The 24,586-nt window shown below is 48.5% G+C and overlaps 1 protein-coding gene across 1 annotated transcript; it reads left to right on the top strand.

The window, feature by feature from the left end:
• Position 1: 1 nt before the first annotated feature.
• NFS1 (NFS1 cysteine desulfurase) lies at positions 2-12,916 on the top strand. The gene is made up of 13 exons (XM_068419585.1): positions 2-123; positions 240-319; positions 1,140-1,256; positions 1,860-1,943; positions 2,611-2,763; positions 3,805-3,898; positions 6,054-6,188; positions 7,613-7,770; positions 8,433-8,538; positions 8,714-8,795; positions 10,212-10,295; positions 10,422-10,511; positions 11,126-12,916. The coding sequence occupies exons 1-13, from the start codon at positions 3-5 to the stop codon at positions 11,187-11,189; spliced, it is 1,368 nt and encodes a 455-aa protein (XP_068275686.1). The 5' UTR covers position 2; the 3' UTR covers positions 11,190-12,916.
• The last annotated feature ends 11,670 nt before the right edge of the window (positions 12,917-24,586 follow it).

A 24,586-nucleotide genomic window follows, 5' to 3' on the forward strand; every position in this document is an offset into this window, starting at 1 on the left:
CGATGCTGCTGTGGCGGCGCCTGGCGGCCCTGCGGGCGGCCCCCGCCGCCCGGCGGCTCTCGGCGGCCGCGTCGGCACCGGGACAGGGACCGACACCCACACCGGCACCGGGACAGGCACCGGGTAAGGCCGCGGTGGGGGCAGAGCCGCTGCCCGGGCCGGCGGAGCGCGGTGCCGCCGCTCCCGCGGGCGCCTGACGGCGGCTCGTGCTCCCACCCTCGCTCCTTCCCTCCCCTCAGGGCGAAGCGGCGATGGACGCGGCGATGGACGCGGCGCCCTGCGCCCGCTCTACATGGACGTCCAGGCCACCACCCCGCTGGTAAGGGCCGGCCCCCGCGGCGCTGCGGCCCGGCCCCGGCCCGTCCGCTGCCTCTGACCGCCTCGGGGCCGCCGGGCCGCCCGCAGCCGCCGCCTCGCCCCGCAGCCCCGGGTTTCCCCCGAAGAGCAGCGGGTGCAGGGGAAGGACAGGGATAAACTTGGTTTCTCTCGGTTTGCCGGCGCGCTCGCGCGTGTCCCGCGTTGGGGCCCTCGCTGCACCCCGGGCGGGCCGTGACAGCGCAGCGCCATCAGAAATCAGCTGTAACGACAGGCGCTTCAGTCGGCACCGGGGACGTCCTGGTCGCCCTCCAAAAGCCTTTTAACTCGGCCGCGGCAGCCCCATCGCCGCCAGCTCTCCGGGGGCGCAGGGCTCGGTGCCTCCGCCCGTGTTCCGCGGGGCAGGAGCGGCGGCAGAGCCGCTTAGAGCTGGCACCGGCACCCGCGGGGGTGGGTATTGCTTTGAGGGGCAGCAAGAAATTAATTTAACCAAAATACTCGCCTGTCTTATTTTTTCCTGACTTTTTAAGACCTCGTATTTCTTCTGCTGGGAAAATCCCGTCCTTCTGTGATCGCCTTCGTGCAGATCGAGGTTACGTGCGGGGGCACAGACCGTGATTGCCGATACTCGTGTTGGCCCGAGGTTATCTCGTTTATAGCGCACAACAACCTCAAGTTTTTGAGCTCTGGCCTGAGCTAGACCCAGACACTGCAGCAGAAGTGCTGCTAATCCTGGGGCGGAGGGAGGGAGGGGGTGCGTGTGTGGAGGGGACAGAGATGCTGTTCCTTGTCCCTCTCTGAGGCTGGGCGGTTTGTGTCCGCAGGACCCCCGCGTCCTGGACAGCATGCTGCCGTACCTGACCGCCTACTACGGTAACCCGCACTCCCGCACCCACGCCTACGGCTGGGAGAGCGAGGCCGCCATGGAGAAGGCGAGGCGGGTGAGTCTGCGGCTCCGCAGTCGCCGTGGTTTTCCTGCTGGCGAGGAGATTCGGTGTTGAAAGAAAATCAAAAGCAATGATAAAACTGTTGTAGTTTGTTAGTTCTCTGTGGGCTGGGTTTAGCAGCTTCCTCTTTGCTTAGCTGTACTTTAGCAGTTTGATTGCAAGAAAAAATAATGAGATTAGAGCAACTGCAAGGGCAGAAACCAATAAACCTGAGGAATTTTGGTTTCCCGAGGTCACAAGCGTGCTGCTGCAGTAATTGGGCTAACTTCATACTCTATCATTCTCCTAATCTTGTATGGGTCTTTGTAATTTTTTTTTGGAAGTAGTATGTACCCAGTTTTTGTCTGAACTTTTATGTTCTTCTATGACAGGCTAATGCTTGATACCACTACTGCTGATAACTGTGAATTCCTTATGTATGTTGTATTAATGCAGATATTCGGACTATTGTACCTGTAGCCTAACTTTGTTAGATACTGGCTGTAATCCTTTCGAGGCTCGAGGGGATATTCTTGAAAACATTTTGCACATGTTTTGCTATGGTGAACTCATTGTATTTTATCTTAACAAATCAAATTTCTGTTTCTTTTTAAACAGCAAGTTGCGGATTTAATAGGAGCTGATTCAAGGGAAATTATATTTACCAGCGGTGCAACAGAATCAAATAATATGGCAATTAAGGTAAAAGATTTTTACTGATAGTTATTTATTATGTTAAAATTATGCTCTTAAGAACTGTATGCATCTTTCAAGAGTTTCAATGTTAATATGTTGGCCTAGTTAGCAAATATTTGCATTCCTGGATTTATCCCTGGTGATATTCTGCTACATATATGGAGGAAATGCTGGGATGTTTTGGTGCCCAGGACGTGGTTTTGAGGACAGAGTATAATACTCAGTGTTTATCTTACATGCACCAACTACAAACCTTCTGCTTACATAATTAAAATCTTTATCATGAAATATAGTGGAGATGATGATTACAAACTTTTTTCTGACTAGGACTAGGTAGCGTCTCAACCTTCAGTACGTGATTGTTCAGACTTCTCATTGTATACGACTCCACTGCAGATGTTTTTTTAAAAGTAATAGTGTCTAGAACTTATATCAGTTAACATTTTCACAGGCTTTTTGAAAAGTGAGATGCTTTGAAAAACGAGTGCTGATGGAACGGCGTAGTGTGAATTGCATGTCAGTGCCTTTTAGGTTCATGACTTCACGTCAAACAGGGAAGATCCAAATGAATTGTATCTAAATAGTAATTTCTTACTTCCAATCATTTTGTGCAAAGCTTGCTTTCTTCAATGATCTAATGGCAAATTTCTTGTCCGTGAATTGTGCCTGACAGGGTGTTGCAAGGTTCTATAAATCCAGAAAAAAGCACATCATTACTACGCAAACAGAGCACAAGTGTGTGTTGGATTCTTGCCGTTCCTTGGAGACAGAAGGTTTCCGGGTCACGTATCTCCCTGTTAAACAAAATGGGCTTATAGATCTGAAGGTAGGTTGTTTACTGACAGAAATAAAGTGAAAATAGAAAAAGTTTTTGCTTCAGATTAATGCTTGAGAGGACCTTGTGTCCTCTTGATAAAGAGGAAAGGATGATAAATATCACAAGGTAGAATGAGAGTCACAGTCAAATCTCTGTCACAGCTGGAGAAGGTTTTTCTGTTCTGTCTGGTGCTCCAGACTTTTTCTCAGTCAAAACATCCATTTCTCATCCCCCCCTCCCCGTTCACCTGCTGTCACTCGTGGCCATGCAGGTGGAGCTTGTTGCGTACCCTATAGAGAGCCCCGTACATGACTAGGATGGATCTGGCTTTGGTACAGGACTTAGCGGTGGAATTTCATGACCTGAGCTACTCCAGGCATCACACACAGCGATTACAGTACTCCCTTCCCACTGCTGTCCATGAACTGACCCTCTGGGTGCGCTGGCTGCAGTCCTGGGATTTAGAAGTTGTATGTGCTTATTTCATCGTTTGTGTCCTGTAATACAGCACAGCATCAGTTTTATTTCTAGCCCCGTCGTCTGGCTTGGAGAGATGTTGTGTGCACGTGGTGGGGCAGAGGGATCAGGCCTGCAGGCGCAGAAGTGCTGGTCGTGTTCTCCGAGAGCTTTGCTGGCAGGCTCCGCCTTTGCATGAGGCTTTCATGTGTATACTGCAGGTCCTTTATAGCCAGCCCCACTTTGTCTAGATGTGGCTTAAGCTGTTCTGTGGGTGGTTAATTCATTAAAGAAAATAGTTCAGAGGAATGTACGAGACAAAGCAAAAGCCTGTTCTGACTGGATTTCATCAGGCCAGGTGGCAGGGTGCATACCAGGGTTAGGATATGCAGAAATGCAGTTGGTCACGCTCCTCTTCCTGCATTCCCACGGATCAGAGCTCTCACAGGGCTGTTGGGCAGATCCCAAGGGGTCTGTTGGTGCTGCGCTAGTTAGGGGGCTGGTGGTTAAGGCTTGCTAGCAAACTGAAGGTGCGCACAGGAATCTTGCTTCTGCTGTTAGTCACAACTTCTGTCTGTTTGAATGTTTCGCCAGGAGTTGGAGGCTGCGTTCCAGCCAGATACGAGTTTGGTTTCTGTGATGACTGTGAATAATGAAATAGGAGTAAAGCAGCCAGTTCGTGACATTGGTAAGTACACCGTGGCTTCCAGAGGCCAGCTAATGTTGCTTCTGCTTCATTTTACTGAATATTTTGATAGCCAAGTGCTACTGGCTATGATTAGGTGTCATATGGTTAAGCAAAAGATTGGGTGTCATATAGTTAAGGAACAAATAATAATGCTGTCCCAAATAAAAAGTTACTTTAAAAGGGAATGAGGATGAAATTCAGTACTTCTACAATGAGTATTGCAGCAACCGTAGCCTTGTAGTACAGATCAGCTGCGGTGTTTCTAGTTTCAGTCTGAATTGCACCTCAAAGCAGTCTGGCAAAGCAGGTGGAGGGAGAGCTGGAGAACCAGGGTTGTTGGAGCAGGCAGGGCGAGCGTTGGTCCACATATGCAGCTCCCTGGATCCCACGGTGATTCCGTGATAACGTTTCCCATGACAGTGACAAAACACACCCCCTCCACCCCCTTCACAGTCAAGATGTCCTTTCATAAGATGTTTGAGTTTTTAGACAGTTTTTAGGCTTGGGCCTCTGCCCCAGAGTTTGTACTGCATGGTTCTGGAGGGTATTGTTTTCCCAGGCTGTGGCAGGCATCTTATCCTGTTGTGCACCTGATTTTCCTCTTGCTTAGCTGCTGCATTTTTTTTTCTTTATTATGCTTAAAGCAGCATTTTCCCCAAGGCTCTTCAGGGTTATGTTTCTTTATTGACAAGTAATTGACCATCAGTGGGTTGCTTATAGGGCCTGAGGACTCTCTTTTCCTCCTGTGCTTATATTGTCAAGGCTGTTACTGTTGTCCCATGCTTAAATGCCAGAGATGATGCCTGGTACCAAGCTCTGGCTCCCACAGTAAGTGCTCATAACACCTTGATAACGGGTCCGACAGGCCAGGGCTGGGGCCTTGCAGAGGTCCCCTAAGAGTTAACCATTTGGTAGCATGAGGCCTGAGGGCTGGTACCAGCAGGAGCAATGCTGTTCTTGCTGGACCGCAGGAGGACAGCTTCTGTGAAAGATAATGCTGAAAGTGTTGTGCAGAGGAGAGGTGTGGGATGCGCCTGTGCTGGGTACGGATTCTGTGGAAGGTGGGTTGTGAGTTTTTTGATGACAAAAGTAAATAATATTTATGTTCACTGCCCATAAACATTATTTTGTTCCTTATGAGGAACGGCTGAGGGAGCTGGGGTTGTTTAGGCTGGAGAAGAGGAGGCTCAGAGGTGACCTTAGTGCAGTCTACAACTACCTGAAGGGAGGTTGTAGTGAAGTGGGAGTCAGCCTCTTCTCCCAGGCAACCAGCGATAGGACAAGAGGACACAGCCTCAAGGTTCTCCAGGGGAGGTTCAGGTTGGACATCAGGAAGAATTTCTTTACAGAAGGGGTCATTAGCCATTGGAAGGGGCTGCCCAGGGAGGTGGTGGAGTCACCATCTCTGGAGGTGTTTAAGAAAAGCCTGGACATGGCACTTAGTGCCCTGGTCTAGTTGCCATGGTGGTGTCAGGGCAATGGTTGGACTCGATGATCCCAGAGGGCTCTTCCAACCTGGTTGATTCTGTGATTCTGTATTTTAGCTCTGGATGCAAAAACATTGATTACAGGCTTGAGTGACTTCAGGTAGGAGTAATCAGCGTATGTGAGGGCTAGTGACAATTCTGAGAACATTTTTGAAGCCAAGTATTGCAAAAATTGGAAAATAGAAGAAATAGCATAAAAATACTTGGCAAGTATAATCTTAAAAGTAAGAGTGGCTTGTACTGGACTGGTGTTGAGAAGAAAAAGAATCGAGAAAAAAAATTAAATTTTGTCCAGTTGTGGAGTCGTCCCTGTGGGGAAACTTGGCTGTCCCGTGCAGCCAGTTGTACTTAAACTTGGTAGGTGTGGGTTTGGAAGCAATCTGACCTCTTAATAGCAGATGACTCTTTAACTTCTCAACTGAAGAAATTCACTGTAGTCTTACCTGCTGACCTGCCTAAACCTGTGCCCAGCCAGATACCAGCCAGAGTAGCTCCTACACAGCTTTAGACACGTTACTGTGAAAGAAACATGACAGCACCCATTTTTTTGTCACCTCAGAACTGGTCCCTGCTATAAACTGATGCTTTAGATTCGTTGTTGGAATCATTGGAATCATAACGATTAGATGAGATAATGTGGGGTTTTTTGCTTTTGTGTTTTATTACAGGTGAGATCTGCCGTGCACGTAAGGTTTTCTTCCACACAGATGCTGCACAAGCAATTGGTAAAATTCCTATGGATGTCAACGACATGAAAATTGATCTAATGAGCATCAGTGGCCATAAAATTTATGGGCCCAAAGGTACTTACTGAAGTGCTTTTCCAGAGAATTGTTTCCATGCCTACCTTAAGGTAACAACACAAGGTATGAAGTCAAACCTGTCTGACATTGTGACTGTTACTTAAACTGTAGAAAACTATCCTAGGACTGGTATTGGACTGACTTTGGAGTAGTTCAGGCACTGCTGCCAGACTTAGAGCTGCGGTAAGTGGATCTTCAGTGCTGATGGGTTGTGAGGTGGCTTCACCAGAGGAAGAAACAGTATCTCATAATGGTGGCAGCATTAGGAGGAGTGGCTTTTCAGGAGTCATCTACTTGGTGTGAAGCAGCACTGATGCTGAAATGGTTGAAATGAAATCACTGCATTATAGAACAAAGTTTAGACCCCAGTGTAACTTGCAATGAGGAGATCAAAAGGTGACTGGAAAGTTTAAATTCTTAGTGATTTTTGTTGTCTTCTACTTCCAATGGCTTCTTCCCCTCAGCCCTATTTGTGCATCTTCTTTGCAGAACGGGGTTTAAAATCCAGCTGTGGATTTTCTAGTTGACTCCAAAATAGTAGAAGTTCAGCTATTATCACTGTCACAGTCCATTCAGTTTGTAAAACTGGGTGCAGAAAGGCAGAGATCAGGTCTGCTGTACTCTGTGTACTATTCAGGAACAAGACAAAATTGTTATTTTTTCAATATGTCGTCTTTTCCTGTACAAGCTCTCCTGAGAGCTGAAGACCTCTCTGGATGAGGACTAGGTTTCCAACCAATAACTTTGGGCAGGTGACAGATAGACACTTTCACAACTTATTATGACCAGAAGTTGCAACCGTTCTTCCTGCGGTGACAGTCACTCGTTAGGTATGCCCAAGCACATGGAGACACGGAAATCAAGTTTCTAGGTGAGGAGACTAGAGAGTCACATTGCCTGGCTGTCAAAACTGGCTCATCTAATCTGCCCATTGGACATTGGTGCCACTGATGAGTCTCCCTAACGAGAAGAAATGGAGAGGACTCCTGGGACTGGTGCTGGCCTGGTAATCCAGGGAAAGGCGTTCTAGAGCTTTCAGTTGGAAGTCAGGAAGGGAACATCAATGAGTGAAATATCTGCACATAAAAACTTCAGTGCAAAGGGATGAACTTCAGCTGTGCACAGGAACTGTGAGACGTCAGGGAAGTACTGAGTCCTTGGGTGGCTGAAGCAAACTGGGAGAAACTGAGCTTCTCCCATGGCTGAAGCTCTGGGACTCAATGAAGAGGAACATGAACGGTGGGAAAAAACACCACTTCCTAGAAAGTATCGTGCTTCTGTGTGTGTTCACTACATTTTTCTCCAGTGAGGTGTCCAAATACGTGTTTGCTGTTTGCAATAAGGATTGTTTCCAAACCTTGGAGTCCCTCTTCATCATTTCAGAACCGTGGGTGTGTACTAAAACAGCTTTCCTTGTTTTCGAGGGGTTGGTGCTATCTATGTTCGCCGCCGGCCGCGCGTCCGGCTGGAACCCCTGCAAAGCGGGGGCGGCCAGGAGAGAGGACTGCGGTCTGGGACTGTGCCCACTCCTTTAGCAGTGGGCCTGGGAGCAGCGTGTGAAGTGGCACAGCAAGAGATGGAGGTATGTGGGAGAAGATATTTGTCCTGGATTCCAGAAAATAATATAGCAGGTCCAGTTAGGTCTTCGATTCCTTAGGTCTTTTTGTGTCCATGTGCCTGAATTAAATGAGATTCTCGTGTTGTAACATTAAGTAAATGTTTTGAGATCTTCAGGGATGTTTTTGGGTAATTGGAAGTTGATTTTCAGCTTGCTTAAGTTTCTTTTTTCTTGAAGTGGTTTGAATCATGGTTTTCTACAACAGGTTTACAGTTGAGTTCTAGTGAAATACAGCTTTGAGTGCTTGTACTCATCATTCTGCACACGTGTATTAGCAGCAGCTCTGAAATGGAATAAATCATGTCTATGTGATGTATATTAAAAAAATAAGACTTCCTAGTCCGTTATCATACCTATTAAATGTATATAAGTTCAAGTTTACTGCAGCTTTGGAATATTTTTGAAGGCTGAGCTAGCTAGGACCAAACTGGTAACTATCTTTTAAAACAATCTCTAGCGTAGGCAAAGTTTGACAGTTTCTCTTTAAGTTTCAGATGTGTTCTTTCCCTCCTCTAACCATACCCAGCTGCTTCAGTCTGCTCATGGCTGGTGACCCAAAGCAGCTTGAGTGAGGTCAAACTGTGCACTGTTTATTACTTTGGTCTCTTTTCTGGTTTCTTTGCTAGTATGACCATAAGCGAATCTCACAACTGGCAGAACGACTGGTTACAAAAATAATGAGTGAAGTTCCTGATGTGGTTATGAATGGAGATAGAGAGCATCGCTATCCAGGTAACGTGAGCAAAACCCTGAGCCTCTTAGAACCTTGTAGCTCCTCAGTGCTAACGGCCGTGATGGAATAATGCGCTTTAGCCACACATTGTGCACGTGCTGCCATGTGGGGTAGGATTTGCCCTCGATTTCAGTTGATAGAAGTTTTTTTTCTATTTCATTTATTTGTGTATAGGATGCATCAATTTATCTTTTGCATATGTGGAAGGGGAGAGTCTTCTGATGGCTCTGAAAGACGTGGCTCTGTCTTCAGGAAGGTAGGTGGAACGTGTGGGAAGGATAGCATTATATTTTGGAGAGAAAATAGCATCTGCTAATGGAGGTACAAGCTAAGAAGTGGTCTCCTCTGTACCCTGTATTTGCATGTTCAGTTAATGAGTCAGCCTGGCACTGATTGCATTCTGAGATGGTGTTTCTCTGAAGTGGCACATTTCCAATGAAGGTCAAATTTACTCATCTTGAAAGAAAAAAAAAAACAAAAAAAACCAAACCAAAAACCCAAAAGAAACCCCAAACAAAACCAGAAAACCAACCTAGAAATTCCTACCTGCCAGCCTTGCAGACTCGTTACCTGCAATCTGAGTAGCCTTGACTTGTAACTGCTGATGACACACTCATTCTAAAGGCTACCAGCATCTGAGCAGCTTCTGTCCTTCAGCAGGATTTCACACAAGTGGCAGATCATAACTGGGATTTAGCAAGGCTGGACAAATACCTGAATTAAATTAGCTCATAGTGCCTGTGTTTAATGCAAAAGCAGAAAGAAAATTGAATACAGTTTTATGGAGCTCTGTTGACTCTACAAGAGTGAGTGGTAACGTTTCTGTTACTAAGACAAACTGGATGCTTATGGTGAAGCTAATGGAGTGTAAAGATGCCTTCCTGTCCTCGCCTTTGAGAACAAAGTGGTTGGCATATTTTAATTAGAAATATGTTGGCACTGTGAACAGGAAGAACAAGTCTCCACATGACTGTCTCTGAAACCAAGCACTTCTGTAATGTGAAAATCTCTTCTGAGGCTCTGCTTTGTGCACAGAGAGCTGTAAACAGCTCTCCGGTTTGTGCGGCGTGTTGCTACCTGTAAAAGTTGAGTAACAACCTGTAACCAGTTTTGCCCACTGCTTCAGGATGGAAGTTCTCTCTGCTGACGACTATAACTAGATCATCTTGCTCTGGATTCCTCTGTGCACTGTTTTGCATTGATTTGTTGTGCTGCCAAGCAGCAGCTTGTGAAGTCTTTTTTTGATGTTCCTGCTGGTGACCTTCTCTGGCTGGTTCTGTCTTGGCTCCTTTGTCTTTTTTTCATGGCCTTCACTTCAACTGCCTCTTAGTCTGCAGTCCCGCTGCTTCTGTTTGGCATTGTGTTTATTCTTGCTGTGTTATCTATGCTTTCTCTTCTTACCCCATGCTCTTGTTTGTTACCCTCATTCCCCTCTAATGCCTGCCCCTTCCATTCTTTTTCTTCATCAGCAGAAATACCGCTCTTGCTTGTGTTCGCTGGGGGTTTCTAAGAGGCCGAGGAAGCTGGTATAGGTTGTTGTAAAGAGTCACAGTCATATTAAATGTCTCTAAGTGACCTGTTCTTTGCTGTAGGAGATTAGTGAAGTGTTACTTCAGTGTAGCATCTGCACATGAACAAAAGTTTGAGATTTGCCTGCCCTCCCTTTCCCCAGTGCTTGCACATCAGCGTCTCTGGAGCCTTCCTATGTTTTGCGGGCAATCGGAACAGATGAAGACTTGGCTCACTCATCTATAAGGTGCGTGGAGTGGTCTTCCCTAATGCTTCCAAATATTTTTCTTTTCTGCTGAAAGGAGGTGGTGGGTTTGTTCCACCCCTCCACATGCACGTTATTCTAGTCCTTCATGGTTTTCTTTTGGTTTAGATTTGGCATCGGTCGTTTCACTACAGAGGAAGAAGTGGATTATACAGTGCAGAAGTGCATACAGCATGTTAAGAGGCTGAGGGAAATGAGGTGAGCCATCTTATTGAGTGTAAAGACTTCTTAGGTGTGATAATCATTTGAAGAGTTGGATTTAGTTGAAAGTAATTGTTTGCTTCAAAAATCTGGTGGTGTCTCTGTATATAAGCAAGCAGTGTTGCCAGAGTGGGTAGTGGGCAACTTTTTAAGGAAACAAACCTGATAACAAACCTTCTCTGAGATCTTGCCTTTGTCAGGGAAAGAATATGGGTAGGGCAAGCATGTAGGGCAGTACCTAGAAGTTTCTAAGCCAGAGATGGTATTGTTGAGTTAATGTATAGGTAAATTGTTTTATTTTGGGGAAACTGAAAAACTCCTGACTCACCTGGACAGTGTCAAATGCGAGGGCTCAGTCTCTAAGAGACATGAGTACTTTATGCCCAAAGTAGGAGCAAAAAATGAGGTGGAGCACCTGCCCTCTCACCTCCTGTATTTTGAGCTGAGGATGCAGTGGAGGAGTGATCATCTGAAGCTCACTGACCTCCAGAAGGAGAAGAGAGGTAGAGAGGTTTCTCCTAGTTTCTTACGTAGCTGATGAAATTGCCTGATTGTTGTTGATGTCCTCCTGTGCATTTCAGGTAGTCCTCATTTTTCTCCTTTCTTTGCAGCCCTCTCTGGGAAATGGTGCAGGATGGAATTGACCTCAAAAGCATTAAATGGACTCAGCACTGAGAAAACATCGCTATCCATGGACTAGATGTGGATTAAAATGTGCTTTCTGTACATTCCTGAACAAATTATGCAGCACTTCTGTTTTTCGACACTTGCGATTTGACTGGAAAACTGCCCTTTCTGATCACAGAGTCTAAGAAGCCAAAAATGAAGCTAGCCTTTATCCTGGAGAAAGGCAGGATGATATAACACCCCTTGCATTTATATTGACACACAGAAATTTATGCGAAAACATAATGTATTTGGAAGTGTGTTTTCTAATAAGAAAAGGAAATCGGTGTGTTACTCCTGGGTCAGTGGAATCCTGGCGAGAGGTTGTTGCTTCTCAGTGTAAAACACCCCGTGCAGCTGTTCTGTTTGCAGCACAGACCTGTTGCCAGGCCTCCCGTGCGTCCTGAGGCGGGCATCCTGCGACAGCAGCTGGTTTTGTGCCGCTCAAATGTGTTGTATTGCAAGAAATTCTCAGATGGGAAGCAGCTTGGCATTTCTAGAGGAAAAGGATGCCTCGGTGTGGCTATGTGCCTTCGCAGTTAAGTTGTACATGCAGTTAAGAACAATTTTTTTTCCTGAAACTCAGTATTTTTGGCTCTTTTTCCTTGGTTTTATCTTTTTTTGGGTGATGCTTGTACAGACCAATGTGCATTAATCCAAAGTATCCTCCTGCGTTATAGAGTTTATGGTACAATGATGATGCACTTTGCTGTCCCCTCCGTTGTGTTTTTTCCATGCAATTTTTTTCTAAGGAAAGAAAACTTGAATGACTGGGGAGGGGGATAGGCAGAACGTGTCAGCTTGAGTTGCAGTACCAGTTTAGTTGGAACAGGAGTGGTGGAGGTGGGGGGGAGAGCAGATGAAGTGCAATGTCCTAATGCAGTCTGGGTTTTTTGTTGTTTTGGGTTTTTTTCCTCCCCCTGTGATGAGCCCTTTGCTGTTACTCAGTTTGCCTCTGGGCCGTTGGCTTCTGTCACTTCAGAGAGTCTTGCCCAGTGGAGCCTGGATGTTTTGTCTGGAGATAAGAACACCCAGCTCTGGAATTTTCTCTGCGTGACAGACGCTACTTCTGACTAGAGACTTAGATGGGAATCTGTTCCCTGCAAATGCTGGGGGAAAGTGTCTGGTAAAAAGGGTTTGATGAGATCAATTCATATCAGTGTTTCTCCTTTTTACCCTTGCTGATCTTTGCTGTAGGAAACTTAACCCTGTATGATGAAGTGCCTTTGTTTCAGTTGCATAAGCAGACAGCTCTCAAATTAGTTTTGTTGATTGATGGACGCTGTATTAGCTGCTGAATTTAATATGCCCTATAGACAGTACGTCTTCAGTTCTGGATGGTACCTACCTCAAGGATGAACCATGTAATGTAAAAGCTGAAGCTAAGGCTCACAGGGTGGGTTGTGTTACAGAAGCTCGTGCTTTTGTTACCAAGGACAGATCTGATTGTTTGTAATGCAAAGCTAATCCTCAGTTTGTTCCATTTGAAGTTATTAGCTTTAGCAGTTCTAATATTGTAGGGCTGGCACCTTATATTTCATCACAACATTTTAAAAACTACCATATGCATAAATAGGTTGTAGAGGTGTTGTATGCACTGTTTTTATCCTTGAGCTGTACATGTTTCCTGGATTAAGCATGTGATAACACTTTCCCAGCATGTTTTAGAACTATATGCTTATGAAATTGTTTTTTGTGTTTCATGGATGATAAAAAAAATATAGATAAGACTTAAACTTGGCTACTTGCAGTCTTTTTGGATCCACCTTTCTGGCTGAACTACGCAGCACCATCAGGAAGTTGGCAAATTGCAGCCTTTCATTAGAGAACAGAGAAACCTACTTTTTAAAAAAAACTCAAATGGCTTAAATTGTGATTATTTTGAGAAAAGGGAGCCCCAAATCTTGAAGATTCTGAGCACCTTTACGTGCTAAGATTTAAAATACAAATTCTACACGTAAAGGTTTGGGCAACTCATTCACACTGTTAACAAATGTTTGATTGAAAATGTTTATAGGACAAGATGAGGAAAAATTACAGTGGAGATGCCTTTCCCCATGACAGAAGTAATGCCCAGGATGAGCGTCTGGCTGTACATCACTGAATGCGGTTAAAGCTTTTTGTGCGGGGAAGGAAATTTCTTTGGGAGGAGAATGGTTACAAATGGAACTGCCTGTGAGTCAGAAGTGAGGGATCTGGGGGGGTTTGTGGGGTTGTTTTTGGTGATTAATTGGAGCTATCTGCAGGGCATTAAATTAATAATAGGTGAGGATTTAGTGTCACCATTTTGCAAGTGTCATAAAAATTGAACCAGTGTGACAAACAGGAATAAAATAAACTTCCAGTAGTGCAGGATGGTTAGGTAATACACAAGGGGAGCAAAAAATTCTTCATTCTTAGGTGATATGATTAGCATATCACCTAACTACAAAAATTATTGACTATTTCTTCAGGAAGGATAATATTGAATTAGACAGTTTTCTGTTCTGGACTTGAGGAGACAGAGAGGAAGAGGGTCAGTTAACAGATTTGCTGACAATGTTATACAGCCAGCCATAAACTTACTGGGGATTTTTTAAAATTATAAATTAACACAAACACTATTGCTCCCAACAAAATACCGCCTCTTATCTTCCATCTTCCATCTGCCTGACTGATCGGGTTGCTGTTCTGTGCCTGTCTGGTGTGACTTCAGTCATGGTCCAACTGTTTTCAGTCAAATTGTTTCTGCTTACAACATGTATGCTCTGTGCTTTCAACTGATAGTTGCCCAAAGGTGAGTCCCAAAAAGTTGGCCTAGAGATCTCTTCTCCACTGAAGACAGTTTTGATTAAATTTCAGGATGGTGAATAAGGTCCTGCACGGGAAGAAAGCAAATGTCAGTTTTTAAAATGGACAAGCTGAATGCTTGGAAGAATGGAGTGCTCTTGACAGCTGATGTTACTTAAACCTATCCAAAACAGAGTAAAAAAAAAGGCTGGTACAGGATGTTCTTATAAGAAGAAAAGCTCATACTAATGAGCAATCAAAGTGGTTTTGTGCTGAGTAGGTGTAGTAAAACAAACAAGGTGTTTAATATAGTTTTGAAAAGTAACTATACAGGATCAATAAGGCACATCATAGCTGACTGACAGATTTTAAGTATAGATAGGAATGAGGAGTATTTCTGGGAGGTGTCTGTGAGGATTATTTCTGTTGAACATTTTTCTAAATGATCTGTAAACAATTAAGACACGCAGTAATCAGAAAGGAAAATACGAAGTATTATGAATCATTTCGTAAACTGGGTTCATTGGTCCAAACCACATCCTTGTACAGATGAGGGAACAGGACCAGAGGTTGTGTTTGCAGAATGGTATCTCTAGGGTGGTGGAGAAGCAAGGAGCCTGGGATTTGAGGTAACGTTTCCAGACTAATGGTGTAGCAAAAGTATAATGCAAGGAGGAAGACTGTTTTATTTCAGATGTGGAATCTGCACAATGGTGCTGGTTACTTCCAGCTTTACTTTAGAATATCCTGCTTAAATTCGAGGGCACCCTCAGTCAGTTCGCAGACGACACCAAGTTGGGCGGGAGTGTTGATCTGCGGGAGGGCAGGAAGGCTCTGCAGAGGGGTTTGGACAGGCTGGATCGATGGGCCGAGGCCACTGTACGAGGGTCAGCAAGGCTCAGTGTCGGGTCCTGCCCTTGGGGCACAACAACCCCGTGCAATGCCACAGGCTGGGGGAAGAGTGGCTGGAAAGTGCCTGGTGGGAAAGGACCTGGGGGTGTTGTTTGATGGCTGGCTGAATATGAGCCAGCAGTGTGCCCAGGTGGCCAAGAAGGCCAAGAGCATCCTGGCTTGTATCAGCACTAGTGTGGCCAGCAGGACTAAGGCAGGGATTGTCCCTTTGTACTCGGCACTGGTGAGGCCGCACCTCGAATCCTGGGTGCAGTTTTGGGCCCCTCGCTACAAGGAAGACATCAAGGTGCTGGAGCGAGTCCAGAGAAGGGCAACGAAGCTGGTGAAGGGTCTGGAGCACCAGTCTGATGAGGAGCGGCTGAGGGACCTGGGGGTGTTTAGCCTGGAGAAAAGGAGGCTGAGGGGAGACCTGATCGCTCTCTACAACTGCCTGAAAGGAGGGTGTAGTGAGGTGGGTGTTAGTCTCTTCTCCCAGGTAACAAGTGATAGGATGAGAGGAAATGGCCTCAAGTTGCACCAGGGGAGGTTTAGATTGGATAGCAGGAAAAATTTCTTCACTGAAGGGGCTGTCAAGCACTGGCACAGGCTGCCCAGGGCAGCGGTGGAGTCACCATCCCTGGAGGGATTTAAAAGACAAGTAGATGTGGTGCTGAGGGATATTGTTTAGTGGTGGACTTGGCAGTGCTGGGTTAATGGTTGGACTTGATGATCTTAAAGGTCCTTTCCAACCAAAACAATTCTATGATTCTAATTAATTAGTACGATACCTACGTGGACACGAACATTCACTCTGGAGAGCAACTTGTCACAGCAGAGCAGTAACAAATGAACCCCCCAAATGCTGCTACTTTTAGGTTTGCTTAAAATACAGAGCTGACAGCTAAGAGAATTACAGACCATTTTTGTGTACTAACACCCTGGGACTGAACACTCAGAGGCTTGTTCATCTCCTCACAGGTGATTCCTGCTTCAACCACCAGACTGCAGGAGCAGGAGTTGCTGTGACACCTTCACAATTTAAAACAACACAGTTTATTTACTTTCAGGTGCTTCCTCCCACACACTCCCACTTCTCCCAAGCTGGTTTGCTGGGATCCAGGTGGCTGCTTCATCAGCCAGATCAAGACTCTAACACTAACAAGAGCTTTTTCACCAGCACACTTAAAGCATTATTACCATTATTGATGCAGCAATGGCCTGACATTCGTCCTGGGGCAGAAGGATGGCCTGCTAACATCAACCCAAGTGACTTCCTTAAAATCATAATGTTAAAGAAAGAAAGAGTGGGGGAAAAACCACAAAAAGCATTAAAGAAATAAATAGTGGGGAAAAAAAAACACCACCCCCACTCTGCCCCCCCATTTCCCACCCCAATCTCCCTCCCCTTTTACCCCCCCCATCCCCTTAAACCTTTATTTCACACTCAGCCCCTTCCCACTCACCCCCAGGGCTCCTCTCCCTCCCCTCTCCCCCCCCCACTCACACCCACTCCCCTCACTCCCCCCTCACCCGCTCCCTGCCCTCACCCCCGCCATTCCCCCCACACCTTCTCTCCTCTCTCCCCCTCCCCGCTGTCCTTCCCCCGGGCCCGCTGCTCCCGTCAGGGTCCCCGGCAGCCGCCCCGGGCGGCTGCAGCCCCCCCTGCCCCTCCAGGAGAGGCCCCGGCCCTGGGGCAGCCCCCGCCTCCCTCCTCCCCACACATTCTCCTCAGGGAGAGCCCTCCCTCACCCAGAGCCGGCCCTGTGCAGCCTCCCGCCTGGCCGGGAGCCGCGTTTCCCTCAGGGAAAACCCCCTCACACCCCCAACCCCAGCCCTAGGGTGGCCCTACAGCCTCCTGCAAGGCTGGGAGCAGCGTTTTCCACAGGGAGAGCCCCCCTCACCCTAACCCCACTCTACTGGGACAGCCTTTCCCTCCTTCCCACCTTCTTCCTGCCCCTCAGCCTTGGGGCAGCCCCTCAGCTTATTCCAGGGTAGGGGAAGAACCCCTTTGTCTCCCGCAGCCCTCCAAGCCTGCTTGCGGGGTCTCAGCAGCCCTCCTCTGCTTCAGGAGGCAGGGGCCCGCCTCGTGTTTGCAACGGGAATCGGGATACTTCTCTTTTGCTTCTATTTAACTTTTCCTTTTTCCATTTTGTTTAGGAGGCTCGTCGTCCTCACACCCTCGAGTTTTGCTCTAGGTGGAAACGAGACCGGGTTTAACTGGCTGTAAGGTCGTCATCGGGCATGGACCAGTGCCCCTTTGGCGAGGAGAACGCGCTTCATTGGGAGATGCATCTCCGTGGGTTCTCCGAAAGCCGAGGGCCGCTCTGTAGCGACGCTTTCAACCAGGATTTGTGCCTGAACACAAAAGCCGTGATGTGCGCGGGGCCGAGCGTCTGGGCCGTGGTGCCCGGGCTTCTCACCGCCGATGCGGCCGGCGACGCTCTGGAGGCCGATTTAAACGCGCTCTGTCTGCTCCTGGCGAAGGGCTGCGACTCCCTTCAGCTCCTCGGCGCGTCCGCCCGGCCGCCCTCGCAGCACGGTGAGCGCGCCGGGCTCTGCTCTCTCTGTCGTTTGGGAGGGCGTCGTACAGCTGAAAGCAGCCGGAGTTATTTCGTAGCTTTATAGAGGGGGTGGAGTCTGTTACGTGGGAAGATCTTTGGGGTAAATGTGGTGGAGGCACGTGGGGTTTTTTAGTCAGGTTTAGATTCTTGTAGTTTAAGCACTTTGAAAACGTTTCTTCTTGTTTTTTACCTGTAAAATGATGTTCAGGTTGATAAGGCTGTAGAGGACGATAATAATGATAACACCTCTTGTTCACAGGAATTTCAACTCTGTCCTATTTGCTTAAAATTACACCCTAGGCAGGAATACGGTGGGTTTTCTTTTTTTCCAAGAGCAACCTGCTCTCCAGCTGCAAACGTAAAACGCGAAGGCATTAAAATGGCTGATTGGCTAAATATGTTGCAAACATCTGTATTGCTGCCTTCCCCTGCAGCGGAGAGGAGACGCTCCGTTTAATTCTTTTTGCATTTTGCCTTCCCTGTGAAATGGATTCAGGGGAAGGGGCTGTGTCTGGGTCTGCCCTCGCCCGGAGAGCGCCTGTAGTAAAACGCTTTTCTGGAGGGAAGGGATAACTTAACTGTTGTAAAAGCACACGCTGTTTGAGTGGCTTGAAAAGAAAACAAATGAAACTCCTTAACTAGTAAGAAAATGAGACTTTCTCCTCACAGTTAGGGCCTGTGTTTATACTGCTTGGCCAATTAGCAACAGCTCCTAAGGACTCATTTGTTACTGGGTGGGGAACCTTGAATTGTCTCCCAAAGTCCAACCCGGAGGTGCCTGGCTCATCACATCGCTCTGGATAAAATCCCTTGAACAAAGAAAGGGGTTTGGAGTTGTCAACGTTCCCTCCTCCTTTTCTCAAGAAAGAGGGAAAATGGTAAAATTCATTACAATGAGGTCCAAATTGGCAACAGATGTAATGTGTGTGAGGGTGGGAGGTGTTTGTGGAGACCCCAGCAATAAAGCAGCTCCAGAGCTGGGAATCGTAAGAGGTGGAGCAGGTTTGTGGGACTTTGGTACTCGTTTTAGTGCGGACAGGCAGCATCACAGCCCGCGGGACGGAGCCCTGTGACAGAAGCATCATAGAAATAGACGTTTTTATTAGTACAAAAGTGAGAAGCGTGTCATTGCAAGAGTAAATTGAAGATATCGCTTTCTCCTTCTGTTCAGGGCCCGGGCTTCCCGGGGCTGCGCCGCTCCCCACAGCCAGGTGGCCGTGGCGTCCTTCTGGTCGGTGCCCTGGCCAGGGCGACGCGCCGGCTGACCATTTTCAACAGGGTTCAAGTAGGTCAGCGTGCTCGTTCGTCACTTTGAGCCGCCTGTTACTGGAGTTGGGGTCTCGGAGCTGTTTCCTCTCTTCCTGCGCTCCTTTAAGTGCTTCTTACCGGTGTTGCCAGCTCTGGATTCACCAATGACAGTAGTTAGCACTTACGCGGCACCCAGAGTGCTCTGAAAACATGAACTAATTAATCCAGTGCCAAAGGTTCAGAAATAATTTAACGAGATCATGTCTTGGGATATTTAGTAACCTTTCAGCTGGCTGCTACAGGTCGGTGATGATGCTGAGCTGCAAGCACCTGCACGTTCAGTGAGCTCGGTGCCCGTGGGACGGGGAACCGCTTTCTCGGGTGGAAATAATGGGTGTCTCGTTGCCCGTGGGAGGGCAGAGAGTTCAAGAGCCAACTTAACCGAACCTTCCACCTTTAGAGATCAGTCTCTGGAGGTCAAAGTCAAAATATATTAACTGAGGGTGGTCGTGGAAGGTTGCGTTAGGGGTAAATGTGCTGCGGCTGGTTTGGGGACTGAGTATCTCCGAATTTTGAATGACCATCTGCTGGTTTAAGCGCTGTCTGGTTATCGGTTGGATGTCGTGCTTACAGCCACCTCTTGCCCTGTCCTGAGGGGGTTGCTGCTGCCTCATGCGTGGGGCCAAGGCGATGGGCAGCCCTCGGGACAGGGAATCCCGACCACACGGGGGTTAAACCCAGTCCGTGCTGCTCCTCCTTCCTTTCTGACTCCTTAAAAAGGCGCTCCGTGACCCAGGTGTTATTTAAGTGAGGTCTTAGATTTGCCTTCCTCTAACTCCAGGAGATTTTGGGGAGCCTGGATGACACACGGGGCACGAGTGAATCCCCGTCCTGCTCCCGGGTTCCTGTTCTGGGGTCGGGCTAAATTGTGTTGTGCTTAGGGAAACTTTCTCAGCGTAGTAGCTTTTACTATCGTCATTATTTTATGTAATGGAGAAACAGATGTGACTTGAGAGAATAGTGTGCAAAGCGCTTTGAGGTCCTCAGCTGGCCGATGCCAGGAGATGACACCTCGCACCCCTGTTTGTGTCTGTGGTAAGGTGTGCGGCGCAGGAGACGCTCGGGAACTCTTGGCAATATGTAATCCATTGATCACCTTGAGTCGCGTGACAATAAAAGGTGACGTGGGAAGTATCAAGAGCCTGATGCAGGAGAGATACGTGGCGTTAAAGCCTGGGAAAACACTTGGAATTTTATTAGGCAATTTAAAGAATTTCAAGATGTTTCAGAATTGACTTTTTTTTCCTGTCAGCGCTCTCTGACTGGAATTTGGTGCTCATTATTGAGCTCAGAATAATAAATCATGACACCGAGAGTCAAGGGGAAAACCAGATAAAAATCCTGTGCCATTTCAAGCTTTCTCCTATGTGTTTTCCAGCGCCTTGAACTTGTCCTGCTTCTTTTCTGTGATAACCAGGGCTTTGATGGCTTGTTTGAATTGTGTGCCCAGGTTACCGAAGAGGAAAGCCCGGCCGGGAAGGACCTCTGAGGAAGCTTGCACCAGAAAAGGCGGAAGAGGCAAACGCCGCCAAAATCCCTCTTTATCCCACCTCCGCCGGCCCCCGAAGCCCACCCGGCGATGGGAGGGTGGTACCAGAGTGACCTTCGTTGGCCCGTGTTCCTGGTGGATCATCTGCTGAGAGACCTGCTCCAGGGCCCTCCTTACACGCCCCCTCCGATGCTCAGCCCCGGGCGCGAAGGATCGGGCCTCTGCTTCAGCACTCTGGGCTCTTCCGCCGCTATGGGGATCTCAACCAGCTGTTGGTGCTGTCTTGGGTAAGAAAATCCTCCTGTCTGCCCTCAGCAGGTAGCAGGAAAGGAAAGGAATCAAGCTGGCTGTCATACGGACTGCAGAGAGGGAGAAAACTGACCCCTAGTCATTTTCTCCAGGATAGGTTATAAATTAAAATGGTTTCCACCTTCCTGTAGGGTAAATTTCTAGGATAAACTAGATGATCTTTAAGGTCCCTTCCAGCACAAACCATTCTATGAAATTATTGCACCGTGTGCAGGCCAGTGGAAACACAGACTTTTACGTGTAGTGAAGTTACTCCTAACGGATGATTTTATTGTACCCGTTTGCCGTACAAATGTGTCTTAATCTAAGTATGAAAAATACGCAGCGGTGACACCAAAACAACCGCGGCGTAAAGCTGCCGAAGGCGCTCCAGCGGGCGCCTGTGTGTCAGGGGCAGCAGCCCGGTGGAAGCGGTTTTCCTCCGAGTTCGGCTTCTGCTCGGTGGTTTGTCACCTGTAGTAACTGCTCACAGCAACTCTCTGCTGTGAGGGCGGGGAGACAGTGGCGCAGGTTGGCCAGAGAAGCTGTGGGTGCCCCCTCCCTGGAAGGGCTGGACGGGGCTTGGAGCATCCTGGTCTAGTGGGATGGTGGGGGGTGGAACTCGGTGCTGCGGCCGTTGGAACTCGGTGGTCTCCAAGGTGACAACCCCTAACGGTCCGTGGTTCGGAGGCAGTTGGGGAGTGGTGCCAGACGTGTGACTCTGCTTGTCCCTTTCCGAGAGGCTCGAAAGCTCTTTTTTCAAGTAGGTGACTTGTACTGTGTGATTCCTGGTGGGGAAGAGGGGATGGCAACAGCCTGCCGGGGCTTGCCCCGATTCTGGCTTCCACTTGCTAAAAACTAGAGGGCTGTTGGGTCCCTGCGTGGCTGAGTTCTGAGCCGTGCTCAGATGCAGCTGTGAGATGGGGTGGTCCATCTTGAGAGCTTCCAAGTGAAAAAGTGACCAATTTCACTGGGACGAGGGGAATCCTGAGAGAATAGTCAGCGGTTTGCGACGACGAGGATGGGAAGTGAGGCGAAAGGAAGGTCTCGGCAGCACCATTTTGATCTCGAGTGTTTTTCTATCTTTCAGGCAGAATGGACGGGGACTGTAAGTTCCGTGGCAGGAAGAGTAAGGCGGGCACAGTCAGCGTTGAGCCGTGAGTTGTGGCACAGCAACGGGAATAACGGCAGACACTGGGCAAATGGGTGGTGAGGGGCCCGCGGTTTGGGAGTTGCTGTGCGGGTGGCTCAAGTGTGTGGGCTTCGAAGGTGACACTGACCTTCTCCCTCCCACGATCCTGTTGCTTGGCCCAGCGCTGGTGACACCAATAACGGATTTTTTGTCCGCGTGATGCCACACGTTGGCCAGAATGAAGTTCCACCGCGATGCCCAGCGCTGTCCCAGTGAAGTGCTGGCTTCGCTCACCAGTTAGGCTGGCGTCACAAGCAGAGCTGCTGCCTCCCTCGTTCTCCGCGACGTTCAGGCGTCGTTTTTTTGTCCGTGGTCGCAGCCTCCTCTCTCTCTTGCTGCTCGCTACGAGCCTCAAAGCGAACCTCACAAAGTTTGAGGAAGGGAGAAGAAACATTCTTGATAGATTTGGGGACAAAAGGCTCCTGCCTTCCTCACCTCCCCTTTCTTATTTAGGCACATCAACATCGGAACAGAGTTCCAGGCAGAGATCCCAGAACTCCGGGACAGATCAGATCTGGAACAGGAGGAAGAGGGGGCGTCTCTGGTCTGGAAGCCCTGGGGAGATCCGGACACAGAGGACAGAGGTTTGTTGAACGCTTCTCTCCCAAGGCCACCCCTGACATACCAGGGCTCAAAAAGGCCACGTTTTCACAGCGGCTTTTGCTACGTTCTCACTCTCTCCCTTCTTTTCTTGTCCGCCTTCACTCGTGGGGGAAGGAGGTTGCTCGGTTCTGGCAGAACAGCGACCAACTAATAGCTGTTACGCTCTCGGTAGCCTCCTCTGTGAGAAGCAGTCAGCGTTTGTAGCCGTCTCCCCTCATCTGCAGGAGGGGAGATTTGTCTCTGGGGTTGTCGGTCCCAAAGCTGCTCTCGAGGCAGAGACAGCGATACCCGGGTAGTTGGGACATCTGACTCTTTTCTGAGCTGTTTCTCGGTCTCCAGTCTCTCTGGTGCCCTTGTTCTGCTTTTCCTCTGCCTCCTGTCGCACTTTTTCTCCTTTCTGGACACAAACTGACTTTCTGTTGGTTTTCGTTGCATTTGTAGTGACCGAACTGCTCAACACGGCCTCCTCCAGTGCCACGCCAGGCGGAGGAAAGCTCATCGAGCTGGCCTTGCACTGCCTGCATGAAGCCCAGGGCAATGTTCCGGTAAGCAGCAGCTCGGGGTCACCGTCAGTACCAGACTAGGACAGCCTTTGCTCCTGGTGGGAGCTGGGAGCTGCTCCGAGTTTCCTGCTCCCCAGGCTGGAATCTGGTCTCTTTGCTAAACGTGCAGCGTTCTTGCGTGCAGCCTCTTCACGTCTGCATTAACGCCTTTTGGGGTTACAGGCCCTGTCCTGGTGTATGAACAAGAGCTTGTTTTGTAAATGATGTGACGGTTTGGGGAGTGTAAGTACTGCTGCCCCGCAAGCTGGGAATGAAGGTGTTGCCATATTAGCTAAAACCCGAGGTCTGCTCCAGACAAACATCCTGTGCTCGACAGCGGCACCGTTCCCAGGTGCTCCTTGCCCAGCCAACGCCTCCAGCCAGGCCCTGGTTCAGCCCCGGGTGGGTCTGCTTTGCTCCGTGTCCTTTGAGGGAGGGATTTAACAGCACTGAAATGTAGCCGAGGGCTCGGTGTGTGCTGCTTCTCTGCGTGGAGGCTCTACGAGAGCCCGTCTGCTGCGGCAGCGACGAGCCGAGGATGACTCCAGCGGAGAGAAAGCTCCTCTTGGAGGTGGTGGCAGGTGGGGTCCCGCAGCTTGGACCCCAGAGATCTCCTGAGCGTCTGTTTTGGTGTGGATTGAGGAAATATTTCCCTACACTTCAGGGTATGAAGTGACCCCGAAGCGCTGTTGTGAAGCATTGGCTGAGCACAATCTTCCTCCAGTGAAGTAGCAAAATAGCTGAAAGCACAAATGTACCTTTTTGCCCCTCCTGAAGGGGGAATCTAAAGTCTTTTTTCTATTAAACCTTGCAGGAGGCTGTGGAGATGCTGCGGGTGGGGAAGATTGAGACACATGAATCCCATCCCCTTGCAGATTATCATTATGCAGGTAAAGTGGGAGCAGAGCTTGTTCCTTCCCCTGCAGCGCTGACAGATCCCGCGGTTCCCTTCCCGTGCTCTGATTTAAAGAATTTATTCTATAAAAACACGTGACCAGCGGTTCGTGTTCTTTGGGGCGGGTAAAGCAGCAGCAAAGCACTCCAGTTTTAATCTGGTTACGGTGCTGTTTGACGTGGGAACGCTCTCCCTTTGGGCTGTGCCCCTGCTTTCCCGCGTGCAGGGCTTATCTGCAGCGATAACGACTATTGCTAATGAATTCCCGGCGGTGTTTGCTAATGGCTTTCTGAAGGGGGAGAGAGAACACGTGAATAATAAATTGTGCTGGTTCCCGTGAGGCTGCGAGTGATGTAAGAATTGGCGTGTTGCTGTTTATTACTAGGGTCGGACACTTGGACTCCGCTCGAGCAGGAGTTGTTTAAAAAGGCTTTTCGGGTGCACAAGAAGGATTTCCACCTGATCCAGAAGCAGGTAAAGCCGCTAGAGCGGGGTGGGTCCGGGGCTGTCAGTGGTGGGAGTTCTAACCCAGAAAGTCGTGTGTTGGGTTGTGTGTTGGAATCCTGTCCTTTGACACCCGGTGTTTGCTGCTGGATGCTCAAAAGACGCTGGTCCGAGACGTTATCTGCCCTCGTGTGTAATTACAGCAGAACATTCCCTGTCTCTGGTACCAAATCCCAGAGATATTAAAATAATACCGAAGCGTTGTGCTGAGCGCCCGCGTGAAACGTCCAGTTCTGCCCGTCCAGCGCTTCTGAGCGGCCGTGTGGGCAGAGGGAGGTTTGTTTGCTGTCTGATCCCACCCGTACGGTGCGTTGTGGGTAACCGGAGAGACTGGGGCGAGAAAAAGGGCCTGGATGGATTTGTT

The sequence above is a fragment of the Nyctibius grandis genome, chromosome 28, assembly GCF_013368605.1.
Source record: "Nyctibius grandis isolate bNycGra1 chromosome 28, bNycGra1.pri, whole genome shotgun sequence".
Lineage (NCBI taxonomy): Eukaryota > Metazoa > Chordata > Aves > Nyctibiiformes > Nyctibiidae > Nyctibius > Nyctibius grandis.

What these genes read in the sequence shown, in the direction of transcription:
- NFS1 (XM_068419585.1), top strand. Translation starts at nt 3, where the DNA reads ATGCTGCTGTGGCGGCGCCTGGCGGCCCTGCGGGCGGCCCCCGCCGCC. An exon ending in ATGGGCTTATAGATCTGAAG is followed by an intron (nt 2,764 to 3,804) that starts GTAGGTTGTTTA and finishes ATGTTTCGCCAG; the next exon opens with GAGTTGGAGGCTGCGTTCCA. An exon ending in GCAGCCAGTTCGTGACATTG is followed by an intron (nt 3,899 to 6,053) that starts GTAAGTACACCG and finishes GTTTTATTACAG; the next exon opens with GTGAGATCTGCCGTGCACGT.